The sequence below is a fragment of the Carcharodon carcharias genome, chromosome 1, assembly GCF_017639515.1.
Source record: "Carcharodon carcharias isolate sCarCar2 chromosome 1, sCarCar2.pri, whole genome shotgun sequence".
NCBI classification, from domain to species: Eukaryota; Metazoa; Chordata; class Chondrichthyes; order Lamniformes; family Lamnidae; genus Carcharodon; species Carcharodon carcharias.
This window is the reverse complement of record NC_054467.1, coordinates 78,857,168-78,882,430: the sequence shown is the minus strand read 5'-3', so window position 1 is coordinate 78,882,430 and position 25,263 is coordinate 78,857,168. Positions and strand designations below refer to the sequence as shown.

The window sequence follows — 25,263 nt, the reverse complement described above, 5'->3', positions numbered from 1 at the left end:
ACTCTGTGCCAGCTTTATACTATGTTTATTTAGAGTATCAAATCAACTAAATTTTACTAAATTTACAATTTACTTAGTTGTTTTCTCTGAGTAGCAGAATCCATCTCAGTCAAAAAATTCACAATGTCAAATATTTTTTGCTACTGATTCTGAAAATATGAACAAAAATGGTCCAGAACTAAGTTGAATTAACAAAGTCAAAAGCTATGTAATAATATCGTTCAGACAGGTACTCCACCTCAAATTCAAACAGGTCTACTTATAATTTATAATTTGTCTGGATTTCCTCTGTTGCACGTTTTAATACCAGACTATTTCTGGAATTCTAGATTGACCTTGTTAATGGTTAGCTCCAAAGGCTGCATGTATCATTGTATTTGCAGCATCGGGCTCCCTACATGGAACTAGTCTCCACAATAGTGAATTATAGTGATAATTAGCTGCAGAAATGTAGGATAGTCTGGTCCAATATTAAACACCACATTACTGTGAAAGGTTACCTCTTTGTGATACCTGATGATACAACATGTCATCTTTTTACATTAGCATAGTGGGCAGCTTAGCCAGGTGGATACTGGAAGCCTCATGCTCATACAGTAAAGAGATGTTGTGGAAAGTTTTATCAGGTCTGCAAGAGTTGGAAATGTGATGGACAGTGTGACTTAATTAGGTGGGAGCCAAAATTTTGGTCTCCTGATGGCAGGCTGAGATGCAGAAATTAAGTCAATGGTGTGTCATGGGTAGTGGGTTGGGCCTCATTCTGTCCCATGGCAGGTTCCTACTTGTAGTACATTTGCATGAATACTCTTTATATTAAAACCCTTTGTAATTAAGTGATTCCTTCAAGATTAAGTTAGTGGCACCAGGAATATTATGGCAAACAGCTCATGTTCGTTTAAAGGTGGTGTACAACAGTCGGCTTTGTGTAGTTGTATCTGCAGTTCCGCAGTTTGCTTTGTTGAACCCTGTGGCACAAGGTAGGGGTACAGGAGAATAGCAGCTTGGATTGGAGGCTTGGAACTGACGAGGGTAAGTTGGTGTGAGTGGAGGAGTTGGGGGGGATGGTGCTATGGAGTGGGGCTGGGGGCATTGACGGCTGGAAGAGGAATCAAAGGGAGTACAGAGGGTGTGGTCGGGGCATGGAAGAGTGAAGTGGGAAGGACCAGACGTCCTGGATATGGTGGTAGGGGTGGTGGAATGGTTTCAGACAGTCAGCCATGTTTAGAAAATGAGAGGCCTAAAGGGCAGTGTCAGTACTGTACACATGTGGTCCATCTAAGGCCATTTACTGGCAGAGGAAACATTCAGAGAGTCACAGTGGGGAGGTTAATTTGGTAGCGGAGTAGGTCCATCTGAAGTTAGGATACTTGATGGTCTCATAGGTTAGGTCATGGGATCTAACAAAAGCTCTAAAGATGTTCGGGGGCTGGTATAAGATCAGAAGGGGAATGTTGACAAGGATGGGTGTAAGCTCGGTGGAGAGAGAGCATTTCACATTGGAGGGTGACAGGGTGCAAGGAAATTGGGGGAGATTGAAGGCTCACAGAGCGATTGGGACGGTCAAGGGCAATGGGGACAAGCGTGAGAGTGACAAGAGGTGGGTGGATGGGTTCTATCGCAAAACTTGTGTAATTTCTCCAGAAGCACATGCGGTACCAGGATTGGAGATTGAAGTGGAAGGAGCTCAGTGTGCTGGGTGGAGTTTTAATTATGGACAATGGAAGGAGCTGAAAAGTTCACTGTCATCAGTTCTATGGGTGAAATGCATGGACACATATGTTTTCATAATACTGTCTGCCTTCTCCATGCATTTAAGCTGCTGGAGTACCTATGGGTCTCATATACCCAAACCCCCTGCAACCTTGGGAGCTGGAGCTGAAGATGTGAGAAAGGAGAGGCCTTACCAATCAACAACAGAGGTTGCAATGCCAGCAACAGGCAGCATCAGAGAGGGAGGCTAGTCAGGATGCAGCCATCCAGGGAAAGCATCGTAGAAGACAGGCACTGGCGCCTGGCAGCAAAATTGTGGCCGTGATGCAGAGTCTCATTGTTTGTCCACATTGCTCTTTTATAGCCCATCCATACCTGCTGCATTGTGAGCTAAAGGCGGGTTTCACCAACGAAAAACTTCCCCCTCCATGTGATTTTAATTAGAATTGCATGAGAATCAGCAAAAAGGAAAAGAGCAGAAGTGCCACCCAGTTCCGGTTCTGCCATCAGGAACAGCACACCATGGATAAAATACCGCTCAGGGCCTCACTTTAGAACAGTAATTTTGACTGACACCCCTTTAGGATGTGTCCCCATTTGATAGCCTTTGCTGTATCCCTAAAGTCCATGGGTCCTGACAACTCCCCAGCTGTCGTGTGGAAGACTTGTGATCCAGAACTAGCTGTGTCCATTGCCAAACTTTTCCAGTACAGCTACAACATCTACCTGACAATGTGAAAAATTGCCCAGGTATGTCTATCCACCAGGCAGTAGCAGGTAGCCAATCTGTGGAATTAAATGCAGATTGGAGATGCCACTGGGACATCCTAGTAGCAAAAGGGCCTCCAACTGAAAGCCATGCGTGACAGGTGCCTGGGGGCAACATGCCAGTGGCTGACCTGGGAAGCCCATGAGGCTTCCTGTTTTAACTCCCCCAACCAGAGCCGCAGCCATCAGCGGGCTCCAACTGTGGCCATTGGCCATCCTGTCGTCTTCCACAGGGGTAGCCTGGCAGCTGTGAACACTGATTATTTTATTCAATACCTGTTTCAGAGTGTGCCTCAAGATGGGGTTGTCCTCGCATTACCCTTCCGAGGTTGGCAGCGTCCATTTCTGCTATTGCGGTTGACATTTTTCCAAGACTGCAAGCACTCTGATTGGACCCACGGTGTCGGGATCCACCCACCATCTCCCAGAGATGGCTCTTAATTGACTGTCTTCAGGAAGGTTTCCAAGCTAGGCATCCTGAGATTCAGAGCGGGGACAGGACACAGAAATGGTTCGACTAACACTCACACCCTAAGAACATAAGATTTTTCCCTATTTTTGGAGTTTGATTTGTAAAAATCTATTTTCATTGCTTCTGTAAGACTTTCACTGGATCATAGTTCACTGCACAACATTTTTTCAGTTCTCTATCTGGCACACAACTGATTTTATTGTTCAGACTGACAAGAGCATGTGCTATTTTTCTAAATTCTTGATTCCAAGATCGGAACGGAGTGTTGTATTTAGCTTTATTGTCACAATGTTGGTCAACTGAACAATAGTTTAGTAGCAGTGTTTGCAGTAAAGTGCATTAGTTGATTTAAACATCCTCAGGGTTATTTTCTATAGAAAACTATGTTAATTGCAGTAATAGCAGTAGATTGGCAGCAGTATCTTGACCCTCATTTTTACACTGGGGATCTGAGTTCACGTTAGTTTCTTGAGTTCGAAGCCCATATTAAAACTATCATAGCTGCAATTTTTCTTCATAGAAGAAGCTGTCTTTTATAATTGGACAGGTTTCAGTTGCAGACCCAGATAAATTTTTATAGTTTATATATAGCAGGATCTCCAATCATAAGAATAAGGACACAAAAACTAGTTTTGTGTCATCTGAGCATGATAACAAAATGAATGGTGCAAGACTGAAAAAGTAATTAAAGAAAACTATGAATAAAAATCATGAACTTGAAAACCTGCAAGCTGTGACCCAGCAATTACATTCCAGTCATGCCTGGCTATGTTCTGCATTTCTGACTACACTGAAGTTTGCAAGATCTGTGGCAGGACAGCCCGTTGTTATAGGCCTGCCAGCACTTGTGCTACTATGGTTATATCTCGGGTATTTATCTACCCCATACCGCAATGGCCAATCAGATCCCCACCACCATCCCCCTCCCCCCATGAGACCTCATTTACAAGCCTTGTTCAGCTCCTTATACAAGGGAAACAATACAAACGTTTCCAAAACTTTATTTATAAAAAGACTGTATATATGAGGGTCTGGTATGTTTCAGTAGCTTGGATGCTCCCCTGACCTCCCAACCCAGTTCATCAAGGGAAGAACATGACTGGCAAGTTAGAGCAGTCCTCAAAGTCCTCCAAGAAGCAGGTTTGATGTTAAACAACAAATGTGAATTTCCAAGGCCTAATATAAAAGTCATAGGGCATGTTGTGCAAGCTTCAGCAATTATGGTTGACCTGCAGAAAACCAAGGTCATTAGAGAATTTACACAGCCTAAAAACATCACAGAATTATGAAGATTCCTTCAGCTGGTCAACCAAGTAGGCAAGTTCCTACCAAACTTGGCAGAAAAAAATGAGCCATTATGATAGCTGTTGAGAGAACGTCATCAGTGGTGCTGTAACATGGACCGACAAAATCATTTTGACAAGATTGAAAAACTCAATTTCACCAGAAATCCTAGCGCACTACGATCCAGTGTTGCCATCAATTGTAGCAGCGGACACATCATCTGCAGGCTTGGGCGTAGTGCTGTTTCAAGATGGACAAAAAGATGGACAAAGAAGACCAGTTTATTACATCTCAAGATCTCCCATAGACACATATAGAGAAGGTGTGCAGCCATTGAGAAAGAAACATTAGCAGCCACATTGGCCTGTGGGAAATTCTTTAATTGGATCTTGGGATTAAGGTTCAAAATTGAGACTGACCACAAACCTTTGGTTACTCTTCTAAACCTAAAGTAAATTTCAAAATTGCTATCTAGAATTCAACATTTTGGGCTGATACTCATGAGATACGATTCAGTTACTAAATACATTCAAGGGAAGTACCAGATGACAATGGATGCATTGTCAAGAATACAATTGGAAGGAGTCAAGCTGGAAGATTTAAATTTTATTGAGGAAGTGAAAACATATACTTTGCTGATCACAAAATACTTACCAACCACTGAGAAGAGATTACAAGAAATTAAGCAAGCAAACAGCGGGATGACGATTGCATCAAAATAGAGTATACTCCTAACAACCCAATACATTGCCAATACATCGAACAGAGGAAACATCTCACAATTATTGATGATTTCTTAGTTTTTAACGATAGACTAGTTATCCCAAAATTGCTTCAACTAGACATTCTACAATTAATCCATCAAGGTCACTTGGGTATAGCAAAATGCAGAGCAAGAGCCCAACCGTCGGTTTGGTGGTCAAGCATCAGTCACTCTGTTGAAGAGTTAATCTCAAGTTGCCTTACGTGTGCAGTGAATAGTCAACAGCAGAGCGAACCACAGTCACGTTCCACTTTTCCTTCAAGGCCATTGGAGCGCCTGGGAATGGATTTATTTGAGTTCAAAGGTAAAGTTTTCATCATCGTCGTTGATTCTATTCCAAAAATCTTTGCGGCACATGGCAGCCTGGATGTTGTGGTGTCAGACAATGGCCCTCATTTGCTAGCGAGCGTCCTACAACTTGTGTGGTTTAATGCATCTGATTAGTTCACCTAGATATCCTCAGTCAAATGGAGGAGCACAAAGAGGAGTTTGAACAATCAAGGAATTGATAAAAATGAACAGTTATTAACTTAGCCCTTCTTAACTACAGAACCTCACTGCTTAAAAAACAGGTTCTTGCCATCAGAACTATTAATGGGAAGATGGCTGTGAACACAACTCCCAGCTCGACAACAAACACTACAACCTAATATTACCTCAGATGATCATGGGAAAGTTAGGAAGCGTAAGGAGCAACAAAGAGACAGTCAAGCTTGTAATTTCAATTTCAGGCACAGAGCACAAGACTTGAAAGTGCTGTAGCCTGGGAAGAGAGTGTGGATACAAGATCAACAGAAAGAAGGCATTGTAATGGAAAGAGCTTCACAACCAAGATCTTATAGAATTGTGATGGACCAGGGAAATATCAGAAGGAACCGAAGACCCTTGATATAATTGGGAAGGAAACCAATAGAAACTTGGGCATACTGGATGGTGACAAGGAACCTGAAAGACAGGATCTCCTATCGAACAACTAGAGAGTGCAGTTCAACCTCGAACTGAAATCAGGACCCGATCAGGGAGATTAGTCAAGGCACCACAGACACTAACTTTGTGAAGTCTGAGACTTTGGGGGAGATGTAGGAGTGTGTAGTTAGCTGGGATAAAGACTTGGCTGGGGGGGCGGGGGGGGGGGGGTGGAATGTAGACTAAAGGGTTAACATCAAGGGCACCTACACGGATGTAACTAATGATGTAACTATGATACAATGCCAGATGATTAAGTGACTAAGAGACTGAGATCTGGTGGGAAGCAGAAGTACAATCTAATGTAAAGTGTTGAGGTGAATTTAGATCTGTAAATAAACAAGAATGTTTTTTACAAATAGCAGTTCATGGCGGCAATCTTAAAGTTACAGGAAAACCCTAAAGAAACCCCATCTAGTCCCCGAACCCAAGGCGAAATGGGTGATAGTGGGTTGACAGCTCTTTTACACGGCTCCCAATTTTTAAATTAAATCTGAGAAAAAGTAAAAGCTACTGATTCACAATAACCAATTTTACAGTATTGCACATCAAGATCTACTTCAAAGAGTGACTGATTTGCAGGGTAATTAAAAACCCTAAGTGACATTCCTGAAGTGTCAGAAGATGATATGAATGAATTGCCCTTGTATTGCTTACTGAGATATAACTCACTTGTTTGCAGGCGCACACAGCACCTTAATACTGCTGAAATAATCTGTGGCTGTTGTATTTGTTTTCATATTTATCCCAGTATAATTTACAAAAATAGGGGATTATCTGTAATCTGTATTTTATTGAATAGTTCATTTCTGTTTAAATGATTGTTTGTTTAATCCTTTCCCTTTCTCATAGTGCAAACTGGAATATCAGGCATGTGTTTCAGGCAAGCAGATCTCAGTCAAATGTGAAGGACGGTGCCCTTGTACCTCAGATAAATCATCAGTTGAAGGAAAAGATGAAAAGAAAGGTAAGTCTTAATATTTTACTGGCTTTTTAAATTGACATTTTGCAGAATGAGTTTTGTACTCCTTGGTTTAGTGAAGGTGTTGGAATATAAGGGTGAAGAATGATAATGCCATATATGTCTTATTTCCTTTGTGTTGGAAATACAACATATATGCATGTTATTTATAATGCATTTAAGTGTTGTGTTTTTTCAAGATTCTACCATTTCAGTCAATTTGTTTCAGAATGATTTCAGTATTAATGGAGCTTCAAAGGACAGTTCCTTATGTAAAAACGAAAGAAGTAGACTTCGGTTTGGAGTTTCCTATCCCAATGCAGGACAAACAGATGTCAGGTGAGCAGAAATGGAGGCATGTGGAGGTCTTGACCCCATAACCAGAGCTGCCTATTTTGATCAGTGCGGGAGAGGAGGTGGTTCACAAGACTGCACACAGCATTTCCGCTCTTGTCGGCTCCATCGCTGGGTGAATATTTTAGACCCCACAATTTTTATGGAGTCAGGCCGGCTCCTAAAGGTGACATGGTCCATGACAACTCAGAGTTGTTGTGAACCATGGGGAAACCCTAGTTAGGAGTCAGGAACCTTTTGACAGATAAGTTCAAAGAGTGTTGACAATTTAACATGTCGCAGTGTAATGCTGTATGGTAAGTTACATATGTTTTTAATACAGTGATAGCAATAGGGCTTTGTTCTTAAAAGGTAAGTGACCATTAAATTAGCCAGCATTGTGAAAGTGGAAAAGCATTCAGATGCATTACAGTACATTATCCAATGGGTAAAGTGTTTTCCTGCATTGAACAGAATTGGTATTCAGATTTGACTTTGTCAATTAGCCACTATGATTTAATCTTTTAATTGACTGACAACTCAGGCATAATTTCCCCTCCTTTTAAGAACATAAGAAATGGGAGCAGGAATAGAACATTCAGCCCCTCAATTCTGCTCCACCAATCAATAAGATCATAGCTGATCTGATGTGGACTTAACTCCACTTTCCTGCCTGTTCCCCCATAACTTTTGTCTTCCTTGCCAATCAAAAATCTCTCGAACTCAGCCTTGAATATATGCAATGACCCCACCTCCACCTCTCTCTGGGGGAGAGAGTTCCAAACACTAATGACCCTTTGAGAGAAGAAATTCCTCCTCATCTCCATTTTAAATGGGAGACCTCTTATTTTGATACTATGCCCCCAGTTCTAGATATCCCCACGAGGGGAAGCATCATCTCCATATCTACCCTGTCAAGCTCCCTCAGAATCTTAAATGTTCCAATAAGATTATCTCTCATCCCTCTAAACTCCAATGAGTATAGGCTCAAACTGGGCAATATTTCCTCACAAGGCAGCCACTTGTTCCCAGGAATCAGCCTAATGAATCTTCTCTGAACTGCCTCCAATACAAGTATGCCCCTCTTTAAGTAAGGTCACCAAAACTGCATATAGTACTCTAGGGCCTGAATTTTATACTTCCCAGGTGTGCACGATCAGTGGGCCCAGGAGTGGCCGGGTAATGGACTGCCGACCGCGATCGGCCCCCAACTATGATTTCACGCTGGCTGGCCAATTAACGGCCAGCCGGCGTGAAGCGCACGCTGAAAAGCTCAGTGGTGCCGGGGTGGTTGCAGGAAAAGGGCAAGTGATGAAGTCACCACAGGCACAGGTGAGTGCTGCGAGAGAGTTCCCTGAAGGCAGACAGCTCCCTCACGGAGCTGCAGACCTGCAAATAATTACGTAATGGTGTAAAAAGCTGCAAAAAAAAAAATCCATGCATCACAATCAAGCACCTCAGAGTATACCTCATAAAAATGCTGTCCCCAGATATTTATTTTTATTTTATTTCCTAACGGAGATTTCATCCCACCCTTGGATGAGTTTTGATGAAAAATGCAAAGGCCACCTGGCTGAATCAGGCCACGAAAAATTGCAGGCAATTGCGCCGTTAACGGGCTTAATTGCCCTCTTAATTGTCAGTGAGTGCATTTCCAACTTTTACGTGCACCTGCTGAGCGAAATATCATGCGAATGAGCGATGATGTCAGGACGCTCGCCCGATGTCACCTTGCATAATTTCGGTTGCGCGCCTGCCAGTAAGGCGTAAAATTCTGCCCTTGGTGTGGTCTCACCACTCTGGTACAGTTGTAGCAAGACTTCACTATTATAACCCCTTCCCCTTGCAATAAAGGCCAACATTCCATTTGCCTCCTTAATTATTTTCTGTACCTGCATGCTGACATTTTGTGATTCATGTACAAGGACACTAAGGTCCCTCTGTAGTGTAGCATTCTGCAGTCTCTCTCAATTTAAGTGACACTCTGTTTTTCTATTCTTCCTTCCTAAGTGGACACCCTCACATTTTCCCACATTATATTCCATCTGCCAAATTTTTGTTCATTCACTTAATTTTTCTTACCTCTCAGGTTCTTTGAGCAAGACTCGGTCATGCCAGCAGCAGACATTGTCGTGAGTGGGACAGGAAATTTGGAGAGCAGCCAAAAGCAAACTGGCTAACTGCCCCTAATGTATTTATATCCTTTCTTAAATAAGGAAACCAAAACTGCACGCACTACTCCAGATGTGGTCTCACAAATACCCTATACAACTGTAGCAAAACATCCCTACTTTTTATATTCTATTCCCCTTGCAATAAACTGCAATGTTCCATTTGCCTTCCTAATCATCTGCATACCAATCTTTTATGATTCATGTTCCAGAACACCCAGGTCCTTCTGTACCTCAGAGTTCGGCAATCTCTTTCCATTTAGATAATATGCTGCTTTTCCATTCTTCCTGCCAATGTGGATAAGTTCTCATTTTGCCACATAATATTCCATTTGCCAAATTTTTGCCCACTCACTGAACCTATCTATATCCCTTTGTAGACCCCTTATTTCCTCGTCACAATTTACTTTCCCACCTATATTTATGTCATCAGCAAATTAGCGCCCATTCATTTGGCTCCTTCCTTCAAGTTATTGATATAGATTGTGAAAAGTTGAGATCCCAGCACTCATCCCTACGGCAGTCCACTTGTCACATCTTGCCAACCTGAAAATGACACATTTATGCCTAGTCTATTTTTCCTGTTAGCTAACCAATCCCCTATCCATGCTAATATGATACCCCCACCCCCCATGCCATAAGCTCTTATTTTGCACAGTAACCTTTGATGAGGCACCTTGTCAAATGCCTTCTGGAAATCTAAGTATAGCACATCCACAGGTTCCCCATTATCCATGTTGTTTGTTACTTCCTCAAAGAACTCAAAGATCATTTCTCACTTTTGTACTGATCTCTTCCTTCATGAACATAGCGACACCATCACTTTGCCTTTTCCTCCTGTCCTTCAAAAATGTCGGATATCCTTGAATATTTAGATCCCAGCCTTGGTCACCTTGCAACCATGTCTCTGTAATGACTTTCATATCATACTTATTTGTTTCTATTTGTGCTATCAATTCAGCTACCTTTTTTATGCAAGCTGCAAGCACTCAGTTAAATAGCCTTTAGTTCTGTCTTTTTACTGTTGTTTCCCTACTCTGACCTTCTTTGCTGGTGCACTCTTATGTTTGTATGTTCTGTCCTTTACTGTCGCACTCTGGTTATCATTACCAGTATCATTACCCTGATTATCCTGCACTATTGCCTTGTCTATTTGCTTAAACTTTTCAAATCTCCTCACACCTGAGTCCCTCCACCCTCCCACGACTATTTAGCTTAAAGCCCTTTCTACAGCCCTTGTTATACAATTTGCTAGGACACTGGTCTCAGCTAGGTTCAGGTGAAGGCTATCCCAGCTCTCTCTTTCCCCAGCACTGGTGCCCATGCCCCATGAATTGAAACCTATTTCTCCCACACCAATCTGTGGGCCACCCATTCAACTCTCTGATCTTATTGACCCAATGCAAAACAGGCAGAGGTTGTGCACCTAAACTTGGCCACAGGAAACCTCCATGAAAATCTGGTGTGTAAAAGTCCCAGTGATGTTTACAATCATACTGGTATACAAGAAATGCTGCTGGAATAGCTGAGTAATTTCTGTCCTAAAATCTATTGCTCTAGCCACGGTTGGAAGACTTTTTTTAATTTGTGATGGTGTTGTAATTAAATGTAGCATTATCAATTGTGAAATTGGTCCATGCATCTATTTATTTAATTTAAATCTTTTTAGTAATTGGCCTAAGCCATCAAATGCAGAATAGTTGCAACTCACTGCACTCTAATAGGAGTAGTGCTCCTTTTCTTGTATCTGCAAACTGGAGGCCCTGTATTCCATGGCAGGACTGCCAGACATCTTCCCTGAACCTTGTTGCAGCAATAATAATTCCGATTATTCTGTTTTTTCAAATTGCTTCAAACCTGGAATAAACTATTTCCTGTCTCCCAGTAGGTGAGTTCCCAGCCACAGGTTATTTCTGACAACAAGTACTTGCCTTAAATATTATATTAAGGCTGACCCCAAAAAGATAAGGGCTGATTTTTTTGATTGTGCATTCCGACCCTGCCCTTGGGAGAAAATGCAGGCTGGGAATCCACACGTGCCAGTTTCAGCACCCAGAAAGTGAGGAGGTGACTAATTAAGTGTTCTAACCCCCAACTTCCCCCTCCCTGCCATTGCCACAACCAGATCCTTCAAAAATGGCCCTGAGGCAGGACCAGACCAGCAAACCAGCATACCAGTGATGGAAAATTGCGGATCTGTCCACCTCTAATCCTGCCTTTGTAGGCTTTTAAAAATTTGATCCATGATGTCAGGTGGGCATAAATTGAACTCCACTCATTCAGCTTGTGTCAATTAGCAAGTCCTATAAACATGAGGTTTAGTATACCAGGCTCCTGGTGGTGTCATAGGCTAGAGCTGGACGTCTCTTTCACTTGTCTCATGGCAATGTCTGTGGAATGCAAAAAAGCAACAGACCTTAATATTGTGAAGGTTTTCACTGGGACATACTGTAAAACATTTCGATCTGTTAAGCCATCAAAGCATTTTTTTCATTGTCCTAATGACCATAGATGTAGGGTGTGCCTCATTTTAATATTTTGTACTGCCCATATTCGAGGCTGATTCCTGAAGAGGTTAAGTATAATCTCTGAGCTGCTCCCTGGTTTTTAAAATAATGGTGCAGCATCAATTATTCTAAAATAAAGGAATCATGGCTGCTACCAAGGTAGCAAATATGCAAATGCTTCACTCAGTACCAGTAGCCACAGACAAACTTAATGTTTGTGTAAATAGTAAAATTGAAGGGCATGGACTGTAGATGCCACCTGCATTTTGAGGAAATCTGACATGTTAAATGTGCAGGAATTCATCTTATTTCTGGTGTGGTGGATATCTGGGGAAAGTAATAAAGGAGTTTTCCTTGGCAAAGAATAAATTTATCACCTACTTGATGCATTGGTATAATACTGGTTGTGTGGTTTGACAGATATTTGACAACCTGCTGTTGTTTGAAGGAACCAGTAGTATAGAAGTTCAAAGTACTTTGCAACCATTAACAGATCTATCCTTGTCTGAAATTGATCTGAAGATCTAGCTCAAGGAGAAAATATATTTCTGCTACTGCCTCCTTAATTGCAAATATTCATGGCCAATAATATGTCAAGATAGATGCTCCATGGGCTATGAGGTATACAGTTGAATAAAAGCAGGTGTAACATGGTCTGCCAAAGTATAAACTTAGCTCCCTTCCAGGACTCCTCTGATCCTTTTCTGTCCCCTACAACCAGCAAGTATAATGATATTCCTATCGCATATCATGGTTAGAACTGCAGCAAAACTGCATTAGATAGCATTGAGCAAACAACACAGAACTGATAGTTAAAATTTCAGTAACAAACAGACAAATGTGCTAGGGTAAAAAAAATCAAAATATGTGCCACTGGCAACAAATTAAATTTGCCTCAGAAAAATTGAACACTTCTCCCAAGATTGGAATCCCAAAATAGCTGACTGGGCATTTGAATAGGCATTTTCAGCTAGCAGTACTTTCCTGGCATTATGACCAGGTTATGAGTAAAATAGGTGATTTAAATAAATTTGCCATTTCTGGTAAATGAAGTTAAAATTAAACAATGTTTCCACCTCATTTTGAAAGTAGGACATGTAGTATGAGTTTGGAAAGTGCTCCTCTGGCACTAGCCTATTGTGTTGTGAAATGCATTGCACTTTGGGTAATCAGCAGACCTAAGATCTGCCCAATAATGGACACCAACCAATGGGCACCTATGGAATTGGTTCCTATTATACTGTTAGGCTTTTCTTCGTATATGTGGTTTCTCTTTGTCCTGCTTCTTCATGTTTATTAACTAATGATGTGATGATATCTTTATTGTGACAAGGGACAAGCAAGCACTCTCCTAAGGTTAGAGGAGCAGAAGCAACTAGGCCAATCATTAAGCAGTTGCAGACAATTTAGCTGATAGAGATGGAATGGAGAAAAGCAGGAAAAGGAGGTGGGGAAATGAGAAGTGAAATTGGAAATGGAACTTGGATGATTCAGCTGATGAGAGAGTTTGGGAATAGGATGAAGTAAAGAGTAAGGAAAAAGATTGGGGATGGAGTGTGATGAAGCACATTTCTGTTTCTTTCATTTCACCTAAACACAAACATATCTGAGCATATTTGTTTAAAAAATTGATTGGGGATAAGAAGCAATGAGTTTCCCATAACGCAGAGTCAGATTCAGCTGGAACAATAAAAAAAACTGCAACAACAGAAATTGGGTCCAATATTTCAGTACAATATTTTTTAAAAATTGCACTGGCCTTAGTCAGGTGTTTAGAAACCTTTCACTTATTGAACAGTGAATTAGGTGAATTGCTTGCAGAGCTGAAAATAATTTGAGCTCCCTTATGTGTTATTGCAAGGGGCTACTGCATTGGTAAATCTTATTTGTCAGAATTACATAATGGTTTTTCATTTTAGGCAGTTACAGATAAATATGATTTTCAGATCGCTTGGTCCCAGTCTATGTATTTAGCATTTCCCTGTTTGTTCAGTTCTTTCATCCCTACAAACTTTAAGCTCAGTTTTAGCTGTCAACACATTGATTTTTGGTTAAAATAATTGTTTGTGTCTTTTGTTGGTGATGCAGCTCATAATTTTTAACTAAAAGCTATGCTGGAAGGGGTGTTATTAATTTGATGATAAAGCAAGATTCTTCATCTTCATTAAAAATCTTCATTTAAAAAAATGTGTAGAAGTAATAGGAAAAATTGAAGCTTTTAAATAAGGAGCGTTAACATGCAGATTCTGTTGAGTGTGAATGCACTGAGAATGTAAAGTAATCTCTCTCTAACAGATTATCGGGTCAAACAAAATCAGTGACCTTGCAGTCTACTGGGAATAAAAGGTGAAAAAATGTTATATTGTTTGAATACCAAAAGTCATGAGTCAGTGGAGAGGTAGAAATAATCTCAGTGTCACTGCTAATCTTTGCAAATAGCATTTATTTTACACGCGTATTGGAAATGCAGTCTCCAAAGCCTCAACATAATAAGCGTCTCGATTTCTTGACAGATTTCTGTAATGGAGATTAAGAATTTATGTAATGTACATTCAAAATTGGAATCCTAGAAAACCATTAATAGCTAAACATTTGTGCTCAAATTTACATTGTTGTAAGATGTGACTTAGAAGAATGTCTCAAAAGGATATGAATTTAGTTGCACAGCATTTTCCAGGCACTAACTGACTTACTAAACCCCCAAAGTGGTGGATAGGAAGTGAATGTACATTTCCAACCATGCATTGCCTACCCCAGAAACAGGCATTAGTTTGTTAGCATTAGGGGCTTAATACCTGTCTGAGGCCCAAACTGCAAGGCTGGCCTGAGGCAGCCAGCACCAGCCCCAGCTGTCGTGCTGTCTCTGCAGCTTCTGTGTGGGCCCTGTGGTTGCTGTGGTGACTGTCAGCTGGATCTGGTGCAGTCCACCGGCTGGTAGCAGTAGTGATGGAGAGCATGAAGTGAATAGACTTTACTGTGTTCAGGGTTCCTTGGGATTTTTGCGAGCGGTTTCAGTGGGCTTGCAGGGGTGAAGCTAGTGCTGTGGGCAGGCTGCTCTCAACTGTTCGGCTTAAGGGTTGAGCTCTCAACATATTTGATTTTTTTGTCTCCTCATGGTAACTTTTTTATACTCAACACATTATGTGCCAATGGAATAGTCATTGAACTGGAACACTCATACATTCAGTGTGCTTTTTCCAGCCTTAGAATCCCAATCCCACATTTAATGAATGTGAGCAGCCACTCGCTCTCCCAATTATCACTTCTTTTGCCCCACTAATCTCACGCCATGCACTTTGTTTTCCCATACATTTTAAATTAACCGATCTTCAATGACTTTTCACCAGCTGGCTGTATGTGATATGCTGGCTTGATGGAAATGAGGCCCACTGCCAATATTGGGCTGACACAGGTCTCATGACCCAGATGTAGGGATTGTATCTTGCCCTAAAATGGATATACTCAAATTTCTCCCCGATGTGTCTAACCATTCATAGTTAATTAAAAAATAAATCACTCATGAACCATTACTAGATACGTTAGAACAATAATGTTGAAAATATTGTCTCATGTTTTATTTCCTTTACCTTAACTATGAGAGAGTGCCATGCATTCAGTTTGATAACAATAAATGGAATCTTACTGTGTGGAGGAATCGGAAAAAAGGACTCACAAGCCGTTATTCTCCAGGAAGCTAAAATTATATGTCACAAGTTTTATTTATTTTAAAGACCCTTTTTGCAGCAACCAAACAATGGACTTCATTTTAGCTAATAATCTGTAAGTTAAATGAATATGATTTTAACTGTATCATGGTGACTTTTTTTAAAAATAGGAGGAGATTTTGTCTGTGAACAGAAAACAAGAGGGTCATTAGGGCAGTGATATAGACTTAGATGTAAGGATGCCTCCCTAACTTACAGCACATGTGCACACTAGCTATTTTATGGCAGTGGGATGCCGAGACATCAGATGTCTTGCTATGGAGAGGTGGGACAGCATTAACAGTTTTAAACTAGTATCCCACTATGCAATTGGTAGCCTATATTAACTTTTACAACTGTTGTATGGGCTACCCAGGGGCCGGGAAAGCTGGCAGCAAAGCGGAGATGGGGATTGCCAGCTCCACAAGGTAACTGCTATATCTAGCACTGCATTTTGGCTAGGAGGAGCAGGAGTACCCCCACCATCCCTCAGGAAAGCCATCGGCTTCCTCTGTGCCAATTGCAGACTTTCTTCTCTGCTGCAATCAGCAATCTTTCCCTCCAGTTCTCATTGCTGACCTTACACCATGGATCCTCTTCCTCTCAACTTCTCTCCACCTCTAGTATCCACCCAATCCCCCATTGATTGTTGGGACTGTCCACAAAGGCTCCCACCCTCAGTCTTTGTCAACTTGTTTACTGATTTTCTCTCCTAGCTGCCTTTAATCACAGAATCAAGAATGTTATGGTGCAGAAGGGGGCCATTCAGCCGATCATGTCTGCACTGGCTCTCCGAATGAGCATAATGACTTAGTGCCATTCTCCTACTTTTTACCTAGACCCTTGCACATAATTTCTATTCAAATAACCATCTAATGCCCTTTTGAATGTCTTGATTGAACCTACCTCCACCACACTTCTAGGCAGTGCATTCCAGATCTAAACCACTTGTTGTGTGAAAAGGTTTTTTCACACATCACATTTGCTTCTTTTGCAAATCACATTAAATCTGTGCCCTCTCATTCTCAATCCTTTTACAAGTGGGAACAGTTTCTCCCTATCTACCCTATCCAACTGCCTCATGATTTTGAACACCTCCATCAAATCTCCTCTTAGCCTTATCCTTTGCAAGGAAAACAGTCCCAAACTCTTCAATCTATCTTCATAACTGAAGTTTCTCATCTCTGGAACCATCCTTGTAAACCTCTTCTGCACTTTGTCCAATGCATTCATATCCTTCCTATAGTGTGGCACCCAGAACTGTACACAATGCTCCAGCTGAAGTCTAACCAGTGTCTTATATAAGCTCAGCATAACCTCCCTGCTCTTGTACTCTATGCCACTATTAATAATACCCAGGACACTGTATGCTTTATTAACTGCTCTCTCCACCTGTGCTGCCACCTTCAATGATCTAAGCACATACACACCCAGGTCCCTCTGCTCCTACATCCCCTTAAGAATTGTACCCCTTATCTTGTATTGTGTCTCCATGTTCTTCCTACCAAAATGCAACACCTCACACTTCTCCGCATGCCACCTATTTGCGCACTCCACCAACTTATCTATGTCCTTTTGAGGTTCTGTACTGTCCTCCTTACAGTTTACAATGCTTCCAAGTTTCGTATCATCCACAAACTTTGAAATTGTCCTCTGCGCACAAAGATCTAGATCATTAATATATATCAGGAAAAGCAAGGGTTCCAATACACGCCCCTGAGGAACTCCACTACAAACCTTCCTCCAGCCCAAAAAATATCCATTCACTATTACCCTCGGTTTCCTATTATTCAGCCAATTTTGTATCCACGTTGCTACTGTCCCTTTTATTCCATAACCTACAACTTTCCTCACAAGTCTGCTGTGATGCATGGTATCAAATGCCTATTGAAAACCCATGTACACCACATCAACAGCATTACACTCATCAAACCTTTCTGTTACCTTTTCAAAAAACTCCAGCAAGTTAGTTAAGCACAATTTCCCCCTTAGAAATCCATGCTGGCTCTTCTTAATCAACCCATATTTTTCAATGTGACCATTAATTCTATCCCGAATAATTGTTTCAAGAAGCTTCCCCACCACTGAAGTTAAACTGTCTGGTCTGTAATTGCTGGGCCTATTCTTACAACCTTTTTTGAACAAGGGCATAATGGTTACAATTCTCCAGCCCTCTGGCACTTCCCCTGAGTCGAGGGAAGACTGAAAGATTATGGCCACTGCCCATGCAATTTCCTCTCTTACTTCCTTCAGTATCCTTGGATATCCAGTCCTGATGCCTTGTTAACTTTAAGTACCGACAGTTTATCCAACACTTGCTACTTATCAATTTTGAGCCCTTCAAGTGACAGAATTTCCTCCTCTGTCACCGTGGCCTTAGTAGCATCTGTTTTCTTGGTAAAGACAGATGCAAAGTATTCATTTAACACATCAGCCATGCCCCCTGCCTCCACGTGTAAATCCCCTTTTTGGTCCCTAATCAGCCCACCTCCTCCTTTATCACCCCCTTACTATTTGTGTGCCGAAAGAAGACTTCTGGATTTCCCTTTATGTTGGCTGCCAGTCTTTTCTCATAACCCCTCTTTGCTTCTCTTATATGCTTTTTCACCTCCCCTCTGATCCTTCTGTATTCTGCTTGGTTCTCAGTTGTATTTTCCACCTGACATCTGTCATAAGCACACTTTCTATTCTTTATCTTAATTTCTATCTCATTTTTTCATCCAGGGAGCTCTGGATTTGTTTGCCCTACCTTTCCCTTTTGTGCCCAAACCATTTCTTCTTTGAAGGTAGCCAATTGTTCAGCTACAGTTTTTCCTGCCAATCTTTGGTTCCAGTCTATCTGGCCTATCTTCGTTCTTGTCCCATTGAAGTGGGCTCTCCCCAAGTTAATTATTCTTACTCTGGATTGCATATTGTCCTTTTCTATCATCATCCTAAACCTTATGATACAATGTTCACTGTGTCCTAAGTGTTCCTCCACTGGCACTTGATGTACTTGACCTACCTCATTTCCAAGAACCAGGTCCAACATCTTGTTGGATGGAACACATACTGCTGTAGAAAATTCTCCTGAACACAATCTAGGAAGTCATGCCCCTCTCTGCCCGTTACACTACCACTGTCCCAGTCTACATTCGAGTAATTAAAGTCCCCTATTATAACTCCTCTATAATGTCTGCATCTCTTTGTAATTCCCCTGCAGATTTATTCCTCTACATCCTTCCCACTAGTTGGCAGTCTATAGCTTACACCGAGAGATGTAATTGCACCCTTTTTGTTCCACAGCTGTAGCCAAATTGATTCTGTCCTTGAACCCTCTGGGACTTCCTCTTTCTCCAGCACTGCAATGTTTTCCTTAACTAATACTGCCAACCCCCCTCCTTTTCTTCCTTTCCTATTTTTCTGAACATTTTGTACCCAGAACATTTAACACTCAGACCTGCCCGCCCTTGAGCCAGATATCTGTTATCACCACATCATATTTCCATGTGGCAATCTGCACTTGTAACTGCCCAATATTATTTACTATACTCTGTGCATTCACATACATGCAAGGTAACTGTGATTTAGACTCCATGACTTACTCCCTTAGTCCAACTCCACCTATTAACTTACTATTCTCTATACTAGTACTTTCTGTCTTTCCCAGTATTTTGTGCACCCTGCTATTCCTCTCTAACATTATCTCCTGGTTTCCACACCCCTGCCGAGTTAGTTTAAAGCCCTCCCAACAGCACTAGCAAAACGTCCTGCAAGGAACTCACTCCTGGTTCTGTCCAGGTGCAACCCGTCTGGCTTGTACAGGTGCCATCTCCCCCAAAGCCAGTCCCAGTGTCGTTGGAATCTGAAGCCCTCCTTCCTGCACCATCTTTCCAACCATGCATTCATTTGCCTTATCCTCCTATTTCTGTACTCACCTCTACGTGGGACTGGGAGTAATCCGAAATTACTACATTTAAGGCCCTGCTTGCCAATTTTCCACCTAGCTCCCTAAATTCTGATCGCAGCATCACATCGCCCTTCCTACCTAAATCATTGGTACCAATGTGTACTTCAACCTCTAGCTGATCACCCTCCCCCAGAAGAATGCCCTTCAGCCACTCAGTGACATCAGCTAGCAGTCAGTTCGTTGGTGTTAAACAATTGGAGGTTTTCTGTATCAATGATTCAGTTCAGTTGGAGAGTGGGGCTAGAGGTTCTCAGAACTATTCAGTTAGATTTTTCTCCTGCTTTTGTTGCATGTGAACTTGTCCGAAAAGGTTTTAAGATTAATTGGTGAATTTTTTGAGCTGCAGTTAAAGAATAGTTATATAGCACTTCTCCCCAAATAAGTTATATATAAATAACAAACAAGTTGCTCAAATGTAACTTTTAATAACTTTTGTTAAAGAAACATTCTGGGGCAGCCCAACTTAAGGTTTTTTTCTTCTTCAAGTCTACTTGAACTCACTCTTTAAGATAAGTAGACCGTTCTGTGAGTGAATCCATTAACTGGTCTTATTTATTGCTGACACTACACTTGCAAAATTGCTAGAGTTTGAAAATAAAACAGGGTGTTGGATTGATGTAATGATATGTTTTGCTTAATTCTGCTGAGGTTGCTATATTTAAAATGTTCTTACAGTACACAACTGTGATGTGTGTTGCAAACTGTTGTGCAGTTTTATGTGAGTGCAGTTCTTGATTATGTTCTATGACTTTGATAGCTATTTATTTGGTAGTGCGCCCATTGGGGAAATCCTTTTGTTACCATGCAATTGACAGCAGGAGAGTCAATATTTGTCTCAAATACCCAAAATGATATGTGAAAACTGATATTAATGATTGCAAACCCTATGCAGAAGGTATATTCACGTGAGAATGCAACATTCAGTTCCTTGTCCATACTCCTCCAAGCCATGTTGTTGTTCACTATCTTTTTTTAATGATTATTTTTTTTATTTCCAAAACAACTATTTTGACAAGGTCAAGGCTGTTTATAGATCCTTACTATGCACAAATTAACTGCATTGTTTGTGAACAGTGACTACACTTCAATAGCGCTTCATTGGCTGTGAAATAGTTTGCAATTTGCTGAGGTCAAGAAAGATGCTGCATAAAGCAAGTTCTTTATATTTTTATATGTCCACAATCATCAATAATAGATGAGTGAAGCTCCAACAACATCCAAGAAGCTTGACACCATATAGGAAAAAGAACCCACTTGATTGGGACCCCATCTATTACCTTGAACATTTACTCCCTCCATCACCAGCACAGGGTGGCATCAGTGTGTACCATCTATAAGATGCACTGCAGCACCTCGCCAAGCCTCCTTCAACAGCAGCTTCTAAACCCATGACTCCTACCACCTAGAAGAACTGGGACAACAGATGCATTGAAATACCACCATCTCAGGTTCCCCTCCAAGGCACACTCCATGCTGACTTGGAATTATATTGCTACTCCTTCATTATCACTAGGGCAGTGTTGTGGAACTTCCTCCTTAAGAGCTTTGTTGGTGTTCTTACACCATCTGGACTGCAGCGTTCAAGAAGGCAGCTCACCATTACCTTCTTGAGGTCATTTAGGGATAGGCAATAAATACTGGTCTAGCCAGCAATGCTCACATCCCACGAATGAATAAAAGAAGTAAAATTATTTTATTTTGTCAAATCAAAAATTAATCTAGATTCATGTCTTAAGATTTTAAAATCAGAAAATGTTTGAAAAGACTATCATTTTATTTTTAAAAAATCATTCATTCACCAGATTTTCAGATTTGGTTCTGGAAAAGGGTCATCATCTTAAAGCATTGGCTCTATTTTCTCCCCGCGGATGCTGCGTGTTTCCAGCATTTCCTGTTTTTGTTTCAGATTTCCAGCATCCTCAATGTTCTGCTTTTCAACCACTTTTAGTCTGTTCCTATCCATAGGAACACAAGTGAATCCCCAAATAATGCTCACCATCTTCCTACACTTAAATACAATTAATATACAATTAACAGATTCCCTTTTGTCTCTTTAAATAAAAATTAGAGTTTATATGTACAACCACAAAGCACTATATTGTGAGACACCTTTCTTCTAGGAACCGTAACAATTTCTTTGCACATGCATTTCTTCTTTGTAAAACAATCAGGCAATTGATGCCTTGCACCCAGCCATTTAATTTTGGAGATTTCCTTTCTTTCCAGCATTCATTTCAAGCCAGCAAGGTCAATCTGCAACCTTTTCTCACTCATATTTTACGTAGAGTGGACGTTATCACACAAGGGACAATTTGTCTACATAACATTCAATTGGCGTACTATCTTCAGTATGGCCAGCATACAAAATATTACTTAAAATGTTTTACAAATAGAATCCCATACCCACTACCTCCACAACATCCAGTTTCACCAGCTAGAATACTTTTAACCACCATTTTTATTTCCTTAACTTTTCAAGCTAAAGGACAATATTTCCCATTCTCACCCATCAGAAATATTTTGAAACCAGTTGCATTAGTATATCCAACAGGAAGATTGGCATATAAAGCATTGCTAAAAATGACTCGTTTTATGCTCTTTGGGTCACCCAAGGATGCATTTTTCCATATTTAACTTTCATAATGGTTTATTTGCTCTTAAACCATTTTCTACATTAGGGTAAATGCAAAATATTACGGATACTGGAAACCTGAAACAAAAACAGAAAATGCTGGAAAAACTCAGCAGGTCTGTCAGCATTTGTGGAGAGAGAAAAAAAAACAAGGTTAACATTTTGAGTCCTTATGACCCTTCTTCAAAGCCCTCTACTTTAGGATGTTTCATTGTAGTGCTTAACTCCAATACATCAAATCTACCATTCAGCCTAGTTTGAATGCCTAACCAGTTCAAGTGACCAATCAAACTTTGCAATTGCTCTTTATCCTCTTTGGATATTTTATCACCTTCTGTGATGACTTAATATATATAATTCATATGGATAGGAGTAACATTCTCTAAATAGAATTGTTGATTTAAAGTTATTCCAGATCTCCTTGCTTAATATCGAAACCTAAATATTTGAAAGCCACACAACCCTGACTCCAAATTTAAATTCTACTCTAATCTTATTAATCATACATTTCTCAAATTCCACAGTACCATCCCATAAGAAATTATCAGTATGCACCATGAAGATGCCTGAAAGTTTTCCTCTATGATACCAATAAAATATTGCAGGATCTATTTTTAGTTCTCATCGGAAAATAGGCCTTAGATGCATTTTTTAACTTTTCATAGTATTCCTTCTGCACTTAGTGTGCCTTTGGGCATTTTCAGAAATATAACTATCACTTTACAAAAGTGGCTTTTATGTCAATTGACCTACAGTCCCATGAATATGTGGCCAAAACAACTAAAAAAAGATATTTGAGATTACTTTGCCAGCTGTGGAAGAATCCAGTGTAACATCTATCACTCTTCAAAACCCTTGGCAATTTGCCTCACTTTAGTCCTCCAATTCCTATTTGCAAGGACTTTTTCATTACAAATTCACATGTGATAAAGCTCATTGGTCCTTACCTAGTACCTTAGAATAAACTCCAAACTCTTTCCAACTATCTAATTCCTCTTGCTTTGTCTCTCTTATTATTTAATTATTTTGCTAACGAAGCTTCACAATCACAGGGATTTTTGCTTCTAGTTCTGTTCCAAGTCTTTTCTGTGGCCTTTATTTCATTGGCTTATCTATTTAAGCTATGTCCTTTACCTGCACTTTTCAGTCTGTTGGATCTACTACTTTGAGATCTCTCTCTTTCAAAATTGGAGGTTCTTTCTCTAGTTCGTGATCATTTTCTGACATGTGAGTCACTTCCAGAATCACTATCAGTACTTGAACTGCGCCTTCTTACTTTCCAATGTTCCATCCTTTTTACCAGTCTGTGTACCTTGCTTCATGCCCATCATTCTGGATATTCAACAACATTTTAGCTTATCAGTAGCTTTTCATGCACATCCCACAATTGTCACAAACCTCCATTCATTCGAACCCTTCCAGATTTTATGCCACCAGAATATACACTCTGGGAAATTGGCCTGTGGATGCGATAACTCTGTCATGTGTGTCATGATCACTCACATTACCACTATCCAGTCCTTGATTAACCGTATTCCATTCCTCAGGACCGTCATCACAAAACACACAAACTTTAGAGTACAAAATGTGCTGCTAACTTCTATCAGCTGCTAAAGAGTTCGAGATGTTGTAATTAATTCTGATTAATTGTCAGCAATGAGCCTTAACAGTTTGATTACCAAGTTTGATAAGCACTGACTTACCATCAAAGCCTATTACTCTACTAGGGCCTTTCCATTCTTTAGTATGTCAAATTTCCTGAATTAATCCCTTATCCCAGATGGCCTTATACAATGCCTCAGTGCTCCATCTGAATTTTCTCAGAGGTCTCAGCCTTGATGAAAGCCTATCTCCCTGCTTGTAAAGCATTCAAATATGCAGAAAAGTTGGAACTAATTGTCAGACTATCGTGCAGAACCAGAAGACAGTTTGGGATTTCATCCATTGACTAATTGATAGGGACAATATCCTCCAATTACCTAGAGTGAATTCTGTGAATGAACAGCCTATGCCAGGGCAGTTATCAATTTGCAGTCTGGTTGATCAGCTGAAATTTTATGCAACATTTCATCAACCATAGCCTGATTCCTTTCACAGAGTAGATTGCTGAAAGGACTTTCAGTGGTGGTATTCATGACCTTGATGTTCATGTTTCCACACGTGTCTCTGAACTTGTCATTGGCAAATTCCCCACATATCTGACAGAAACATTGCTGATGTCCCAAGTCCAATTCCTATTCATTTCTCCATGACTTTATATCTAATAATCCTTTTGTTCTTATTAACTAATATTGTAAAAGGACTAAGTCTGGTAGTCATATCTACAAAATCTACAGAATAAAAATATTTATCTGTCTTCTAGCACATTAAAGTCATGTACCAATGGACGGCTTGATACTTTTTATAAATTTTATTGTTGTCACCAATTTCTTCTATTAGCCTCATTTACATGTCATCAGCTACACCTGTACCTTTTAGCAGGAGTTTTAACCTTGGACACATAGGGCGAACAAATTGTCTGTGTAATATTTTTTCTCTAATTCTTATCATCTGCTGCTGTACTTATCTAACATTCTGATGAGAAATATCAGGTTTTGTAAAGGGGAGACAATAATGCTCTGACTAAATAAACTGCAGATCCGTTGACTTTCAAAAAATAATTTCCTCATCATGCTCTGTCCCAAATTTCACTTTTGCCTTTTTCATTGTAGGTTGAGTCAACGGCATAGGTGTCTAACTAGAGACTACACCACTGCTTACAAAATGGCTTACTCTCTCTATTTTTGCCTTGTGCAATAAAAGCTGATTTCACTTTCATTCTGCCAGTCTTTAATCCTCTCATTGTGTTGACACTTGCATCCAGCATCTAGGCTATTTCAAAATCTGGCAATTATTGAGTCTTTTATTCTTTGTGTCACCATGGAATGTCCGATTTGTTAGTATTTGGAATTAACACCACAGAAAGAGGCTGCTCAGCCCAACCGATCAATGCTGGTATTTATGTTCCATATGAGCCTCCTCCCACCCTATTTCATCAAACTCT

At 40.5% G+C, this 25,263-nt stretch overlaps 1 protein-coding gene across 8 annotated transcripts in view; it reads left to right on the top strand.

The window, feature by feature from the left end:
• The window catches only part of LOC121281782 (testican-3-like), a 697,102-nt gene that overhangs the window by 447,918 nt on the left and 223,921 nt on the right, over nt 1–25,263 (top strand). For all 8 annotated transcript variants that reach the window (XM_041194812.1, XM_041194784.1, XM_041194805.1 and 5 more), the window contains one exon: nt 6,816–6,930. In XM_041194812.1, coding sequence (XP_041050746.1) covers nt 6,816–6,930 — 115 coding nt within the window. The remainder of the gene's footprint in view (nt 1–6,815; nt 6,931–25,263) is intronic.